The following is a 17,891-nucleotide window of genomic DNA, read 5'->3' as shown; positions in this document are numbered from 1 at the left end:
CTTTTTGACAGCATCTATCTGTAGGAACTACTTAGAGAATACCCATCTGAACAAATACGTTAGGGAAAAATAGAGAAGTGTTACAGATGTCCATAATTGTGTACCAAAGAGGACCAATTACTTTTCATTCAGGCTTGCATTCAAAGCTTAAAACTTTACAATTTCTCACCAAAATCACAGCCAGAAATTACAGAAATAACTATAAACTGAAAGTCTTAACATCAGAAATTTCACAATTAAACATGAAATTCAGAGGAAATAATCACAAACTGAGGAGAACTGGAAAAAGGAATACCTGGTGATTCTTTGTTCCTATGGTACAAACTAGTGATGATTTGTCCTTACAATAAATGTTTCAAGACAGTACACTTTCAGGCCAGTGTTTGTTTTCCTACTCTTTTTTTTGGTACCGGGGATCGAACTTGGGTTCTTGCGCTTGTGAGGCAGGCAGTGGAACCACTGAGCTAAATCCCTGGCAAGTGTTTGTTTTTTAAATATAATTTTTCCAGCTTTTTTTCTTGCTATTTACTGTCTTCTCCTTCCACCTTTACAGTATTTTTCATTTTTGGTGATACTGGTGATTGAACCTAGGGCCTTCATGTTGAGCATATCTCCAGCCTTTGCTTTATTTTTAATGTAAAGAGAGTCTTGCTAAGTCACTAAGTTGCCCAGGCAGGGCTCAAACTCATGATCCTCCTGCCTCAACTTTTCAGAGTCCTGGGATTACAGGTGTGACCCACCATGCCTGGCTTCCCTTAGAATTTTTTATAGGCCAGAAAACCATACAAAATTTGTTAGCACTGCATCTAACATATGAAAAAATTAATACAAAGTGCCCTCCTCTAAGTTCAATGAATTGGGGTACAAAAACTGACATTTATATTAGCAGCTTAGACACTTTTAATGTTCTTCTATGTGCAATTGTAAATACACAGGAAGAGGTCTGGGGAAGATGTACTCTGTGGACTCTGTAAGACAGAAGCGGGATTTAAAGGGGCTGGGGGATGAAGACATGTACTTTCTTTTACTTTTTATGATTCTGAACTCATTATGAAGATGAATCTTATGTAATCAAAATTTGATTTTTAAAGTTTTAAACATCTGATTAGTGATTTCTGAATTAAATAAGACACTAGCATTGGAATGCAATAAACTACTCTCCTACTGACTAGATTTCCTGACCTCATTTGTTTTGTTGATTTTATAATATAGTACATACAGGACAGGTGGCAGTTAAGTAGCCCAAAAGAAGGTGAACTCCAGAAGGAAGTCTTTTGTAAATGGAGCTAATAAATAGTTAAAATAATCCACACAGAATCAACAGTTAATTACATTTCATAGTTTTCTAATGCTAATGAGTTAGAGATCACATATATTCAAGGTAATACGATAAGGGTTTCCCCCACACTAAGTCTGAGAGAAATTGTCTGTACATTGTTGCTTAACCTAACCTTCACCCAGTATGGAACTGGGGGCATGGAAAAGTCCATTAGTATACTAAACAAATGCTGAAAAATTAATAACATAAATTTTCCCATAGGACCTAAAACAATATAGCTTACAATAAAGTTAATACAGTGTCAGGCTGGCACGGTGGTAATCCCAGCATTCTGGAGGCTGAGAGAGGAGGATCACTGCAAGTTCAAGGCCAGCCTGGGCTACATAGTGAGACCCTGTTTCAAAACAAACAAACATAGGGGTGGTAGGAGGGGAAAGGGAAAGGAAAGAAGGGAAAGGAAAAATTATGAGAAAAAAAAATGGAAACGAAATCTATGTAAATGGGGAAGGGTGGAGGGGGTGAAGGGTGCACAGGTAATGGGGAAAAAATAAGAACTAAGATACATCATGTACAGGTACAAGCACCCAATGATAAATGTAAATGTATCGTATATCTAAAATGTACCAATAAAAGAATTTTTTAAAAAAAATACAATGTCAAAAGAACTAGGATGACATCCTGATCAAAACTTTTTTTTGTTGTTTGCTTTTTTTGGTACTGGGGATTGAACTCGGGTCCTTGCACTTGCGCAGCAGGCGGCAAAACCACTGAGCTAAATTCCCGGCCCTCAAAACTTTTAACTACTGGACGGGGATTTAGCTCAGTGGTTCCGGCGCCTGCCTCGCAAGCGCAAGGACCCGAGTTTGATCCCTGGTACCAAAAAACTTTTACTACTATTCATGGAATAAAACAATTCTTATATCTTAGTTCCCTAATACCTCTTTTTTTTTTGTACTGGGTGTCAAACTCGGGACCTTGCACTCATGAAGCAGGCGCCAGCCTAATACCTCTTTATCTGGTCTCTAAACTTCAAATTCACAGAAGTCAAAAACATCAAAAAAGGACCTATTGACAGAGAGACATGGACATACAAATATGCTACATTTGCTTTCTAAAGCTGCTTATTAAATTTTCTTCCCTTAAACATTTCAATCTTTAAATCAAAAAAGAACATCCTCAAGTACACTTAAGGTCTGTAACTGGATTCAGTTTACACTAATGAGAGTAGGTGCAATTTATAGCAGGCTTTGGACTTCTCAGACTATCTCAGCAACATACAGTTTATGGTATACAATCATTTATAATACGTTTAAAGCAAAAATATGAGCTATCCTAGCTGTAAGGCTGTTGTGTAGGAATGAGACAGCTTACTAAGAAGAAAGTTAGGTCATCACAACTCACCTTTATTATAATCTACTTTCCAGACCTGCTGTGAATTCTACACATTTGAAATGCACAAAGGTATCAGTATTTGCCACTTCTGAATGCCAAAAATCTTCAGTATTGTTATTAATTTTAAACAACTGTTGCACACCATAAAAGAACATTCATTGCGATGGATTACTATAAAACAAACTGACAAGGACAATTAGCTTGCAACCCCCCATTCACAAATTTATGGAAGACAACTGTTCCCATACCTGCCCTTCAGGTTCTCAAGTTCCCTGTGATGCAACATGCTCCGCATGTGTTCGTCCATCTCCTTCAAAATTAAAGAAAGCAGATTAAACTAAGGGAGATTGCTTTGAGGGGAAGAAAAATAAACTCCTCTGTTCCTGTGTAATCAACAATTAGGGATAAAGTTTCCTGTGTCAAATAATTTTTTGTGATTACTCTTCTCAATTCGATATCGACATCAGTTTTTATTAAATAATTCTTTGGCTGTATTTTTTTACATATTTCATTTTTAAATAAAAGAAATTCTCAGGCATATCTAAGTAGCTTTCCAAAATGGTTAGAAAGTTACCTTCAGGATGCAGAAGACTTAAGAATAAATTTTTGATACTGGGGATCAAACTCACAACCTTGTGCTTTCAAGGTAGGCACAGTGCCACTGAGCTAAATCCCCGGCCCAAGAATAAGTTATGTAGGTTAAATTCTAACCTGTTACAAAAAATTTATTGGAATTTATTTTTAAAAACCTCTCATTCAGGCACAGTGCCCAAGCCTGTAATCCCAGCTAAAACTGGAGTATGAAGATTACATAAGGTCAAGGCAAGGCTGGGCAACTTCCTACAAGTCTCCATGTCAAAATGAAATATAAGGGCTGGGGATTTAGCTCAGTGGTTCCAACACCTGCCTTGCAAGCTCAAGGTCCCGGGTTCAGTCTTCGGTTCCAAAAAAAAGGAAAAGAAATATAAAATATAACTGGGTAAGTATGTAGCTCAGTGGTATGGCCCTTGCCCAGTATTCATGAGGCCTTGGTTCAATCCCCAGTAATGGAGGAGGCGCAGCACCTCTCAAATCATTTCTTTCCAACTATTTTGCTTCCAGGAGCGAGGGTGAGACAGGGTCTCACTTTGAAGTGCAAGACTGGCCTCGAACTCAGTAGGTAGCCTGGGCTGGCCTCTAACTCTTGGTGATCCTCCTGCCTCAGCCTCTCCAATGCTGGGATTACAGGTGTGTAACATCATATCCAGTGCTATTTTGGAACTTTTATTGACACTCTCTTTCCCTACTCAAATGAGCATTTCTCATGAGTAAGCCACAACCCTTACTTATGGTTTGGCCGAACCTGGGATGTAGTTGTCAATAAATATTTGTTGGGCTGGGCATTTAGCTCAGTGGTTCTGCTGCTTGCCCTGCAAGCGCAAGGACCCGAGTTCGATCCCTGGTACCAAAAAAGAAATGAATAAATATTTGTTGAATGAATACAGATGGCCACACCTATTCTAGATAGCAGTTACAAATATAACAGAGTCTCTTTAAGTAGATGAAGAAGTTTTAGGGAGAGACCTGGAGGACACCAACATGAACAAGTTGAAATCATTGCAGAAGGATAAAGTTCGACAGTTTATGATCTTCACACAATCTACTGAAAAAACTGCAGTAAGTTGTCTTTCTCAAAATGACTGGAAGTTAGATGTTGCAACAGACAATTTTTTCCAAAATCCTGAACTGTATATATGAGAGAGTGTAAAAGGATCACTGGACAGGAAGAAGTTAGAACAACTATACAATAGATACAAAGATCCTCAAGATGAAAATAAAATTGGAATAGTTGCTATACAGCAATTCTGTGATCACCTGGCGCTTGATCCAGCCAATATGAGTGTTTTGATCATTGCATGGAAATTCAGAGCAGCAACACAGTGTGAGTTCTCCAAGCAGGAGTTCATGGACGGCATGACAGAATTAGGATGTGACAGCATAGAAAAGCTAAAGGCTCAAATACCCAAGATGGAACAAGAATTGAAAGAACCAGGACAATTTAAGGATTTTTACCAGTTTACTTTTAATTTTGCAAAGAATCCAGGACGAAAAGGATTAGATCTAGAAATGGCCATTGCCTACTGGAACTTAGTGCTTAATGGAAGATTTAAATTCTTAGACTTATGGAATAAATTTTTGTTGGAATATCATAAACTATCAAAAAATACTTGGAATCTTCTTTTAGACTTCAGTACAATGACTGCAAATGACAGATCTAATTATAATGAAGGAGGGGCATGGCCTGTTCTCATTGATGACTTTGTGGAATTTGCATGCCCTCAAATTGCTGGGGCAAAAAGTACAACAGTGTAGCGCTAAAAGTACCTTCTAGAATATACATGGTCTGTAAATAAATACACCGGAAAATTGCACAATTTCTGCTGGCTGGACAGAACTGAAGATCAATCCTCACTATTCACACTATGGGTTGAGACAAAACTTTAAAGATACATTTTGGACCATATCATATTTCATTCTTCAAATGGTGGTTTGGGCTTGTCTTCTAGTTTGGGCCACTCTAAACATTTGTAATTTCAATGTTGTGGATTTCATCTTAACATCTGTGGACCGTCCTACTCTATTCTCCCATAAGTCTTAGAAGCTTTATGGTGATTAATTTGAGGTTTCCATTCTTGCAAAAAGCACAAACCTGTCTTCATGAGAAAACAGTTTGGCATAAGAATTAAACATAATGAATATCACAAACAATTCATAAGAACTTCTTAAATATATGCTTTGGGCTAGCTGCAAAGACTATGCTGATAGCACTTCCAATGAGAGTGATATATTTAAGTGTATGGGATCTGGAATGGTGTTTTGGTTTGGAAGGAGCTTCTTTTTCCTGGCAAATCACATGTATTATTGACATAAGTAGAATATCTGATGAGAGAGATGTCAAAACAACCATCATGAAAATTTTTAGGATAACTTGGTGCCTACTTGAAAAATGTATTGTGTTTTAGACTCTGAGTTTCAAAAAGGTTCCACAGAAATAGTCTGCACTCACCAAGGTCCTACAGGGAGCTTTTATTTAGCAGATGTCTGCGTAATGTTAGAGTCTTCTCTTGTCTACATTATGCACCACATAATTGGATTTCATTATGCTTTTGAAATGCTCATTTGCCTATCAAATAAGTTAAACTATTTAATTTGTTTTGAATATTTTTAATTACTATACAATACAATATCCTAAATTTAGGCATGAGGATTTTTGTTTTTTGGGTTTTTTTTTTCCTTTTTGGTCATCGCGCTATGGAACACAAATGAAATTCTCTTAATTTACGAAAGGATAGTATGATTTAAATTTTGGAAATGGTTGTGATGAGCCATGAAGTTCAATGTATATAATATAGGTACTGCTCTTTCAGACAAGTAGTCCATTTTTGATGACTTATTTTGTTGAAATTGCTTTAACTGCTAATCACTGTGGTTACCAAATATTTACTTCAGGAGCAAAGATTTTTAAACAAGCATATACTTGATTAAAAAATACCAATCTGGCTTCTATTTTTGTATTTAGTCTCTACTGTTTTTGTGTTACTCACATTAGCTCCGTTTTCACATCAAAGCAGAATGCTGTCTTGTATGGAACTCCTCCCCCACTGTTTTTGGGTTTTATTTTTTTGATTAGGGGACACATGAACAGCTTTCTTGCCTAAACTGCTCATTTTGGTTTACTTACTGTCATGTGAAGAAGGGTTAATTGCTTTCTTAAACATTTCTGTAAGGCAAGTTTAAAAATTCTGAACTTCAAGTTTTGGATCACCATGGTTTTTACTAGGAACAGATTTTGCCTGGTATATCCAGGTACTCTTTAGGGCCTAGTATTGCTATCAATAAAAGAATGCACTTCAGAATAGCAGAATGAGTGGACAGAAAACTAGAAACTACAGAGAAGCTGGAGAAATGCAGAAAAAAGAACAAAGCAATCTAGAAATCACATCTTGGCTCCCACGGCGGGACCTGTGTCTGCTGACACAAGGTAAGGCCAGAGAGGGTGAGATGCTCCATAGAGAAGAAAGGGGGGGGGGGGCTGGCAGATTAGTCCCAAGAAAAGCCCATGGCTACTATCAACTGCAAAAGCAGCGTGGGGTTTTACTCCAAAAGTAACTCCTTCCACATGGCAAGCTAGAGTTGAAGAAGAAATTCAGTGCAGTGAGAGGTTTCAATTAGGAGCCACTCTAGGAAAGGTTCAAGACTGAGCTACAGAAGACTGAGCTACACAACAACTACACTTCAGGTTTTCTGCTGTCACCATACCACAGTGACTGGCTGGGAGATGGCCAAAAGAGACAGTCACAGAGAGGATGCAGGCTAGACACAGACTCCCTGAGAAGTTTAAGCTCAGCCCAGAAAGGATATAGGGACCCTGCCTTCTGAGGTGAGATGCCATGCCAGTCCTGTGTGGCTTTCAGAGAAGGCTGGCCTAAAAAGTGCTAGCAATAGGTCCAATGGTCTTCCTGAATCCCTTGTCCCACTGCCTAGATCTACCACAGAACCCAGGGTCTGTTTGTTTTCCTCATCTACCAAAGTGAGCAAGGATAAACATCAGCTTGGACAGCTGGCATATCCGGGTGTACAGACAGAGAGGCCTCTGGAGAAAGGGGGAGCACCTAACAAATGCACAGTCCATAAAACTAGATGGAGAAAACTGTGTCATGGAGTGCACAGAGGGACACTGAAATTGGGAGGTGCAGAGTGGTAGTGTCCTTAGCGTGGACACCACTGATGAATCAACCACGCCCAGCAGGAAAGGAGAGGCTGGATTCAGAGTGCACATACAAAAATTCGAGTGTGGAAACAAAATAGGTCTTAGCAGTGACTCACCATCCCCCATATCTAGTAGATTCCAATACTGCAGACCTGGAAAGAAACCACTCATTCAAAACATGGAGGAATTTTACTTTTCACTGTTCTTTGGGGTTTTTCTTCTTTTCATTTTTTTCTTTTGAGACAATTCATTCTGGCCTTGAACTCATGACAATTCGCTTGCCTCAGCTTCTGAAATGCTGGGATTACAGGGATGCAACATAACACCCGGCTGTTTTTGTTACTTTTATCTAATTTTATTTTACCCCTTAAAAGGATTTTTTGGTTCTTATTGTATTGTTTTGAGACAAGGTCTTGATATGTAGTTCAGGCTGGCCTTGAACTCACTATGTGGTCCAGAGTGGTCTGGAACTCATAGTGATCTTCCTCCCTCAGCCTCCCAAATGCTGAGATTATAAGTGTTTTGCCACCATCCATGGCTCTACTCCTTAATAGAATCTTTGGTTTGGTTTGGTGGTTTTTTTTGGCATCGGAGATCGAACTCGGGACCCTGTGTTTGCAAGGCAGATGCTGGAACCACTGAGTTAAATCCCTGGCCCCCCTTAATAGAAAATCTTGATCTCACTTTGCTTCCTATTTCACTTTATTCTGCAAATTTTACTTCTTTCATTTTCCCATTCCTCACACCACCACCTTTACTAATATAACCATTATGCTTTATTAATCTCTAGAAATTTAGTTACTTCTATATTATTGTTGAATTCTTTGCTATTGTTAATGGAGATTTAATTGTTGCATTTAGTAGATATTCACTGTACATCAATATTTGCTTTGTCTTTGTGTCTACATTATAATTATAAGTGTCCTTTCTATGGTTAAGCATGATATAGTGGTAGGTTTTTTTTTTGGTACAGTGGTAGCTTTTATTGGTTCTTATGGTGTATCAATATCCAGGTCTTTGACTTTTACTGTTGATGATTTTGTTGCTAGAGCCAGATGGCATAATTATTGCTATTAATTGGTTCTTACTGTATGTCAGTACCAGGTTTCTCTCTGTTTCATCAACAATAATGTGCTTCATTTCTGGAGAAACGGATGGTGGGGCAATTATACTGCAGCCTCCCCTCCCAAATTGTTGTAGGTGGTTGGATCTTTAGACAGAGGCAAAGCCTATAATTAGCCACGCCTAGAGTACATCCCTGAAAAGCAGACACTAAAGAGATCTCCACACTAGCAACAAAGTCTTTCCAATATTGGTTTGTTCTAGATTTTGTTATATAACCACAAATCTAGTTCATATGGTTATTTCTGTTTTGATTTGATGTTTTGTTTTGTTTTTTGGTACCGGGGATCGAACTCAGGTCTTTGCACTTGCGCAGCAGGCAGCAAAACCACTGAACTAAATCCCTGGCCCTAGTTCATATGGTTAAAGGTGGCAAATTAACAGTCAGTCATTTTCTAGGCTGTGTTTGAAGCTGCCATTATTGCTGATTATATTACTTTAGACAAGGTGACATAATTGTGCTAATCAGTTTTTCTTCCTGGTATATTAAGATTGAGATTGCTTAAAGCAGATACAGATAAAAAAATTTTAAAAAGACAAACTCAGGAAAATGATGGAAACCATGAACACCCAGTATAGGAAAGAAATGGAATCCACAAAACAGACTTAAGCATATATCAAGGAGATTAAAAATTCCATTGAAAATATATGCAACAGAATGAGCCAATGTGATAGAATATCAGGTATAGAAGACAGGATTTTGGTTAGCAATCATGAAAAGAAAGATTTCTTAAAAATACCAAGGGACTGGGCTGGGGATTTAGCTCAGTGGTGCCGCCACCTGCTTTGCAAACTCAAGGTCCAGAGTTTGATCCCTGGTACCGGAAAAAAAAAAAAAAAAGAAGCAAGGGGGCCATGAGAAATCAATCCAGCAGCTGCTAGATGATGCAAAGAAGAATAATATAAAATTGATTGGAATCAATGAAAAAGCAGAAGATAGGGCAAATGACATAAAAAGCCTGTTATCAGAAGTAATGGCAGAAAACTTCCCAAACAGGGAAAAAGAATTTGATATACAGATAAGTGAGGCATAAAGGACTGAAGGCGGAATGTGCCTCTCAGCAGTTAAAGCCAGACTTATGGAGAAGTTTGCCCCCATTCCTTCAACATGTCTGGGCTTGCCTAGCCTGGCACTTCCTCTCAAGCATCTCAGAAATTTTCTTTGTTCTCAAACAGTTTTGTTAACTCCCCACCAAATGTAAATGAAGTGTAACTCTGCGCTGAGTTTGCTGTCTGTAATGCCTAATAACCAATGAATTTGCTGAGCTGTAAGACTTGTATTCTTTGTAACTCCTGCAAGCCTGCCCTCTCTGGAGAGTATAACATGCCCTGCTCAAGCCCTAAGGGGGGTCAGTCTCTTGGTGTGTGAACCCAGGCTGACCCACTGGTGCTAAGAATAAAGCTTGTTCTACACTTTGCCTTGGAGACTCCTGGTGTACCTTCTATCCTCCTGGAAAAGCTGTAGCATGTAACAAAACTTTCCGGTTCAGGACTCCAATTAGCCATGATCAAAAAAATCTTCCCCAAGACATATAACAGTCAACATTCCAGAAGCTCAACACAAGAACAAAATATTAAACGCTGTTAGAGAAAAGAAACAAATTACCTATAAAGGAAAGCCCATCAGAATCACAGCAGGGGCTGGGGATGTAGATCAGTGGCACAGTGCCTGTTTGGCAAGCACAAGGCCCTGAGTTCAATTCCCAGTACCAAAAAAAAAAGAATCACACAGTAGACTTCTCAACACAAACTCTGAAGTCAAGGAGAGCTTGGAGTGAAGTATTTCAAGCCCTAAAAAAAACCTTCCAACTCAGACTGGCGTACCCTGCAAAACTATCTTTCCAAATTGATAGACACGGAGCCAAGGATTTAGTTCAGTGGCATCGCACCTGCCCTGCAAGCCCAAGGTCCTGAGTTCAATCCCTGGTACCAGAAAAAAAAAATCGATAGAGAAATAAGATACTTCCATGACAGGACCAGGAATGTAGTTCAGTGGCATAGCTCCTGCCGCACAAGCACAAGGTCCTGAATTCAATCCCAGTACCAAAAGAAAAAAGTACACACACAAACACACACACACACACACACACACACACTTCCATAACAAAGAAAACATGAGGAAATTCATGAACACCAATCCAACACTCCAAAGTGCTCTGAAAGATACTCTAGAAAGAGATAACAAGGATTACAACTCCATGAACCCCAACAGAATGAAGGCACACGGCAAGGCAAGAAATTAAACAGAGAAGAAAAGAAGGGAGCCAATAACAGGAAAAAAATAACATGAAAGAGATAAGTCAATATATATCAGTTATAACCATCAATGTTAATGGTCTCAATTTACCAATCAAAAGAAACAGAATAATCAAGAAGCAAGATCCAACAGTATGCTGCATACAAGAAACATTTAATTCAAAAAGAAATTCATAGACTGAAAGTCAAAGAATGGAAAACAGTATTCCATGTGCCAGGAACCCAGAAAAAAGCAAAGTGGACTATTTGAAGACCAAGTGGAAAGAATGATTAAGAGAAACAAAGAAGGTCCTTACATCCTTGTAAAGGGAACAATCCAAGAGGAAGAGATAACAAACATAAATACATATGCAGCATATACCAACTATATAAACCAAATATTAACAGAAAAGAAAAATTTTAAAATGTAAATTTGTAAAAATAATGTAATGTAAAAATCAAACAATTGTAATGGTAACATATTACAATGTAATTGTAATACCCCACTGTCACAAATAGATCAACTAGACAAAAAAAATCAACAATGAAATCACAGAATTGAACCAAACTTTTGAACAAATGGACTTAGTAAATACTTGTCTACAGAGTGTTCTACCCCACAACATCAGAATACACAGTATTCTCAGCTGTACATGGGATGTTCTCCAAAACAGGCCATATACTAGCTCATAGAACATTCTTAAGTATATACAAAAGAACTGAAATTATCCCATGCATATTAGCTGGCCATAGTGCAATGAAATTGGAAATCAATGGCAAAAGGAAAAAAAAAAAACACAAGAATTTCATAGACACATGGAAATTAAACAACACTCTCCTGAACAACCAATGGGTCACAGATTAAAGAAATTAGACAGTTTTTACAATCAAATGATAATGCTGATACAACATACCAGAACTTATGGAACTCAATGAAAGCAATCCTAAGAGGGAAATTTATAGAGATGAATACCCATATCAGGAAAACAGAGCCACGCTCAAAAAAACAACCTAATGTTGAACCTCAAGCATTTTGAGAAAGAAGAATAAGTCAAGTCCAAACCTCATCTAAGGAATGAAATTATAAAGATCAGAGCAGAAATTAATGCAATAGACATTAATAAAACAATACAAAGAATCAATGAGTTGAAGAGTTGGTTCTTTGAAAGATTAAATAAAACTGATGAATGTTTAGCCAAACTTATCAAAAACAGAAAAGACTCAAATCCATGCAATTAGGAATTAAAAGGGTGAAACCACAACAGATCCTGTAGAAATCCAGATCATAAACACCTAATTTGAGAACCTGTATTCTAATTAGAAAACATAAAAGAAATGCAAAGATTCCTAGATACATATAAATTATCAAAACTGAATTGAGGGGCTGGGGATTTAGCTCAGTGGTTCCAGCACCTGCCTCGAAAGCCCAAGGTCCCGAGTTCGATCCCCAGTACCAAAAAAAAAAAAAACTGAATTGAGAAACAAAAATTCTAAATAAACCAGTATCGTTCAATGAAACTGAAGATGTAATTAAAAACCTGTCAACAAAGAAAGGCCCAGGTCCTGACGGATTCACTGCTAAATTCTACAAGAAATTTAGAGTAGACCTAATGCCACTACTTCTCAAACTCTTTAATGAAATTGAAAGGAAAGCAATACTCCCAAATTCATTCCTGAAAGCAAGCATTACCCTGATACCAAAACCAGAGAAGAACCCAACCAAAAAAGAGAACTACAGGCTAATCTTCTTTTCTTTTTTTTTTTTGGTATGAGGGATCAAACTCAGGACCTTGAGCTTGCAAGACAGGCGCAGTGCCACTGAGCTAAATCCCCAGCCCTGAGGCCAATCTTCCTCATGAACATAGATGCAAAAATCCTCAATAAGATATTGACAAATAGAATGCAGCAAATCATCAAGAAGCTTATACACTATGACCAAGTAGGATTCATCCCAGGTATGCAGGGATGTTCAACAGATGCAAATCAATAAATGTAATATATTATATTAACAAAGCCAAGGACAGAAATCACCATACTTAATAGATGCAGAAAAAGAGCTTGACAAGGTCCAATACCCATTCAAGATAAAAATCCTACAGAAAATTGGAATAATTGGTCTTTATCTCAATCTGATAAAAGCCATCTATGACAAACCAACAGCCAACCTTATACTAAATGGACAAAATTGAAAGCTTTCACTCTAAAATCAGGAACAACACAAGGATGTCCACTGTCACCACTCTTGTTCAATCAATATAGTTCTGGAAACATTAGCCAGAACAATTAGACAAGAGAAAGAAATAAAAGGAAGATGGAGAGCAAAGAAACATGTTGAATTATCATTATTTGTGAGTGACGTGATACTCTACATAGAAGACTCCAAAAGCTCCACAAAAAGAGTTCTAGATTTAATAACCAAATTCAGTAGCATAGCTGGATACAAGTCAACAATCAAAAAAAAACCCCCCCAAAACAACTTCCTGTACATGAACAATAAACTCACTGAGAGAGAAATTAGGAAAATAACACCTTTTACAATAGCACCTCCCCAAAAATGGAATAACTAGGAATCAATCTAATGAAGGTAATAAAAGACATCTACTTTGAAAACTGAAAAAGGAGATTGAAGAAGATATCAGAAAATGGACAGATATCCCTTATTCTTGGATAGGAATAACTAATACAGTGAAAAAGGACATACTTCCAAAATTGTTAGAAGATTTTATGCAATCCTCAGCAAAATTCCAAAAGCATATCTCACAGAATTAGAGAAAACAATCCTAAAATTCATTCAGAACCAGAAGAGACTTACAACAGCAATTCTGAGCAACAATGGCAAGGCAGGGGGCATCACAATTCCTATACTACAAAGCTACTGTGGTTGAAATTATACTACAAAGCTACTGTGATAAAAACAGCATGCTACTGGCAAAAAAAAAAAAAACACAAAAAAAATGACCTGAAGATCAATGAACAGATTGGAAGATGCAGAAACAACTCCAGACATACTCAGTCACCCTATCTTTGACAAAGGAGCCAAACACCTTCACTGGAAAAGACAGCCTCTTTAATAAATGGTGGTGGAAAAACTGGCTTTCTACTTGCCAAAGATTAAAACTAGACCCACACCTTTCACCATGCACTAAACTAAAATTGAAATGGATCAAAGATCTAAATTATTTTTTTGACTTTTCGTACTGCATGTTATTCTTTTTTTTTTCCCATTAACTTTATTGGTACATTTTAGGTATACAATATAGTTACATTCATCATTGGGATCTTGTACCATTACATGAGTCTCTTGGTTCTCATTTTTTTTCCCCTTCCCTTGGCCTCACTTCAGCCCCTCCACCCTTCCCTATTTGCAAAGATCTTGTTTCCATTTTTTTCCTCTTCTCATATTTTTTCCTTTCCCTTTTTTCCCTTTCCCTACCCCTCCCAATTCCCCTGCTCTTTTAGACCTTTTCTTCCTGTTACACAATATCAGTTATACATTTTTAAAATTACAATATTAAGATCTAGGAGACATTACCATAGATTTTACAGAATTTAAAAGGATATAGAAAGCATATTACAAAATCTTTTTTGAAATAAATTTGACAACTTCTAAGAAGTACCTTGGAACACAAATAAATAAAACTAATTCCGGAGGAAATATAAAATTTGAATAGCACCTATTAAAGAAAGTATATTCCTAGCTTGAAAACCTACCTATATGACAACAGCAGGCTCATAAACATTTTAACTGATAAATTGTATCAAACAAAGCAGAAAAAAGAAGGAACACTTCTCCCCTCATTTTAGGAACTCAACATTGTGCTAATCCTAAAACTGGATAAAGATAATAGAAGAAAAAAGTATGAACATAGATAGAAATTTGTTTAACAAAACAAACTATTAGAAGTCAGATCTGGCAGGATGTAGAAAGTGGTTTTGCTTTTTTCCTTTCCCCTACTCCTCCCACTTCCCCTGCTCCATTAGACCTTTTCTTCCTGTTACACAATTAAAACTTGGACTTTTTTGTTGTTTATTTGTTTTTGGGGAGTTTTTTTGGTACCAGGGATCGAACTTGGGTCCTTGGGCTTGCACAGCAGGCAGCAAAACCACTGAGCTAAATCCCCAAAGATCTAAATATTAATCTGCTGGAAAACAGAATAGGTAGAACTCTCGAAGAGATCGGTGTAGACAAAGACTTTATGAACAAAAAGTCGCACAGGAACTATCACAAAGAATCAACACCTGGGATCTCATCATATTTTAAAGTTTTTGCAGAGCAAGAGAAGCCACCAACAGTTTTCCCACGGTGTGGGAAAAATTTTTGCCAGCTATTCCTCAGACAAAGGACTAATAACTAGAATATATAAATAAGTCAAAAAAATCGGACTCCATTTTAAAAACCCAATCCAAAAATGGGGATCTGAAATGAATACACCCTTCTCAGATGAAAAGGTAGAAACAGCAAATAAATATATGAAAAAAACGTTCATCACTGGTCATTCGAAAGATACAAATTAAAACAACACTGAGATTTCACCTCACCCCAGAAAGAATGGCTGCTATCAAGAAATCAACGAATAACAAATGTTGGCGGGGTTGTGGGGAGAAAGGAGCCCTTTTCCAGCATTGGTGGGAGTGCAAACTGGTGCAAACACTGTGGAAATCAGTGTGAAAATTTCTCAAAAAACTAAAACTAGAGGTCCCATTTGACCCAGCTATTCCCCTGCTGGGGATCTTCCCCAAAGAATTAAAAGAATCATGCCACAGAGATATCTGTGCACCCACGTTCATAGTGGCACAATTTGTAATAGCTAAAGCCTAGAAACAGCCCAATTGCCCATCAACTGGAGACAGATGTGTTTTACTTTTTATAAAATTGAGTACTACTCAGACATAAATAACAAGAAACTAGAGTGGCGAAGCCCAACCGACCTCCAAGGCTGCTTGACAAAGTTCCAGCTTGGGGAAAAGAAGGGTGGAACACATCGGACCCTCATGTTTTATTTTTTTCACGCCATAATGTTTAAAATTGTTACTCTGGTCACAGGAATCATTGTGTTTGTGACTAACAACAAACTCTCCATAAGGCAAATTGACAATGATGTATTGAAATCTGATCTGGCTCAAGAGTCCCAAAATCCCAGTTTCTCTTAGTTCTATTGCCACATCCACTTCTGAAGAAACCTCTCCTGAAACCCCCTCTGTTTCCCCACTACTATGACTCTCCCCTCTTGTTGCTGACCTTCTTATTACTAAAGGGGTCTTATGAAGAGGTTGAAAGGACAGAGTTTAGATGTAAGGAATAGTGGGAAATAAGAAACAGAGAGAAAGCTGGGACAGGTAAATGCATTAAGGAGGCGAGTTACTCAATACTTCTCACAGTGCTGAAAATATCTCCTGCTCATCAACTATGAACCCAAATGACACTTAGGTAAGATAAATAGAGGTATAGGAAAGTAGAGAGCTAATAGCAAACTATATTAACTGTTGTGCAGTTTCTCAAGGGCCAGCTGGTGACCACAAGTTTGACATTTAATTAATTAAATCTTGCTTGTACCCCCGCTGCTATAGAGATTCTAATTAAGTTACCCTCTGGAGATATTGATTAAGTTACATTCTGTTCTACTTAGGTTTGGGAAAATAAGGGGACAATTGTGATTTTTAAGAAATGTATTCATGATGTTCGATGATATGAATCAGCTTAGAAAAATATATTGTTTAGTAAAAATAACCTTTACCTCATTAGATGTTGCTAAGGCAACCTAAAATGTAAACATGTTCCGCCCAATGCTCCTTAGCTAGTGCTTAAAGATATAAAAATAAATCAGACCCTGACACTTCTCAGAGGGAGCCTGCACATTGCTTGCGACGGTTCTTTTCTCACTCGCCGGCCCGAGACCTCTCCCCTTTCTACCCTGCATCGACTGCAGCTGGTCTGTGGCACTAGAGACGTTTATAGCTAAATGGATGCACATTGAGGCCATACTCTTAAGTGAAATAAACAGGACACACATGTGTAAATACCAAATAGTTTCTCCGGTGTGAGAAACTAAAAGTGTAAATAAGAATCAAAATGTATAACTGATAATGTGAAATAGGAAGAAAAGGTCAAAAGGGGTTGGGGAAGTGAGAAGCGAAGGGGAAAGGAAAGAAGGGAAAAGAAAAAATATGAGAAAAGGCAAAAATGGAAACAAAGTCTCTGTAAATAGGGAAGGGTGGAGGGGGTGAAGGGAGGGCAGGGAAATGGGGAAAAAATAAGAACCAGGATACATCATGTACAGGTACAAGCTCCTAACGATAAATGTAACTGTACTGTATACCTAAAATGTACCCATAAACTTAACGGAAAAAAAAAAAAATCAACCAATAGCAAATGCTAATACTGGAGGGACTGTAGGGAAAAAGGAACCCTTCTCCACTGTTGGTGGGAGTATAGACTGGTACAACCACTGTGGAAATCAGTGTGGAGATTCCTCAAAGAACTAGGACTGGAGGTTCCACTGGACCCAGATATTCCCCTTCTTGGAATCTTCACAAAAGAATTATAAGCATCATGCCACAGCAATATAGGCACACCCATCTTTGCAGCAGCACAGTTTGTAATAGCTAAATCTTGGATACAGCCCAAATGCCCATCAACCTACAAATGGATAAAAGAAGATGTGTTTTTTTCTACAATGGAGTACTACTCTGCCATAAAGAAGGATGCACTTGAGACATTTGAGACCATACTCTTAAGTGAAATAAATCAGACACATGAATATATACTGTATTGTTTCTCTCTGGTGTGAGAAACCAAAAGTGGAAATAAGGAATAAAATGTACAACAGGCTTTGGGAAATGGGAAGAAAATGTTCATATGAGAAGAGGAACAAGGGATGAGGGAGGGGGAAAGGAAAGAAGGGACAAGAAAAAAGAGAAAAAGAAAAGAAAAAAATGGAAACAAAGCTTTTGTACATGGGAGCGAACAGGGGAAAAAAAGAGGCAAGATATATCATGTACTGGTACAAATTCCCTTTGATGACTGTTATTGTTATATCTATATAAATGTACCAATAAATGTTTTTCTAAAAAATTATTTAAAAATAAAACAACAAAAAGAAACAATAAATAAAT

General features: G+C 37.6%; 1 protein-coding gene and 1 pseudogene across 10 annotated transcripts in view; one reads left to right on the top strand and one right to left on the bottom strand.

The window, feature by feature from the left end:
* Znf106 (zinc finger protein 106) overlaps positions 1 to 17,891 on the bottom strand; it is a 79,057-nt gene that overhangs the window by 40,111 nt on the left and 21,055 nt on the right. For 8 of the 10 annotated variants that reach the window (XM_087207354.1, XM_087207360.1, XM_087207361.1 and 5 more), the window contains one exon: positions 2,920 to 2,981. The exons of 1 other annotated variant lie outside the window; for it this stretch is intronic. In XM_087207354.1, the coding sequence (XP_087063480.1) occupies positions 2,920 to 2,981 (62 nt within the window). Of the gene's footprint in view, positions 1 to 1,562; positions 1,674 to 2,919; positions 2,982 to 17,891 lie in introns of those variants that run through there. One more of the 10 variants, XM_087207359.1, reaches the window with a different exon arrangement.
* LOC101711002 (DCN1-like protein 1 pseudogene) lies at positions 4,245 to 5,023 on the top strand (annotated as a pseudogene).

The sequence above is a fragment of the Heterocephalus glaber genome, unplaced genomic scaffold (assembly GCF_053883595.1).
Source record: "Heterocephalus glaber isolate CG9 unplaced genomic scaffold, H.glaber_assembly_v1.0 deba00000809, whole genome shotgun sequence".
NCBI classification, from domain to species: domain Eukaryota; kingdom Metazoa; phylum Chordata; class Mammalia; order Rodentia; family Bathyergidae; genus Heterocephalus; species Heterocephalus glaber.
Note: the sequence above shows the minus strand (reverse complement) of the source record. Positions and strands in the feature narration are given on the sequence as shown.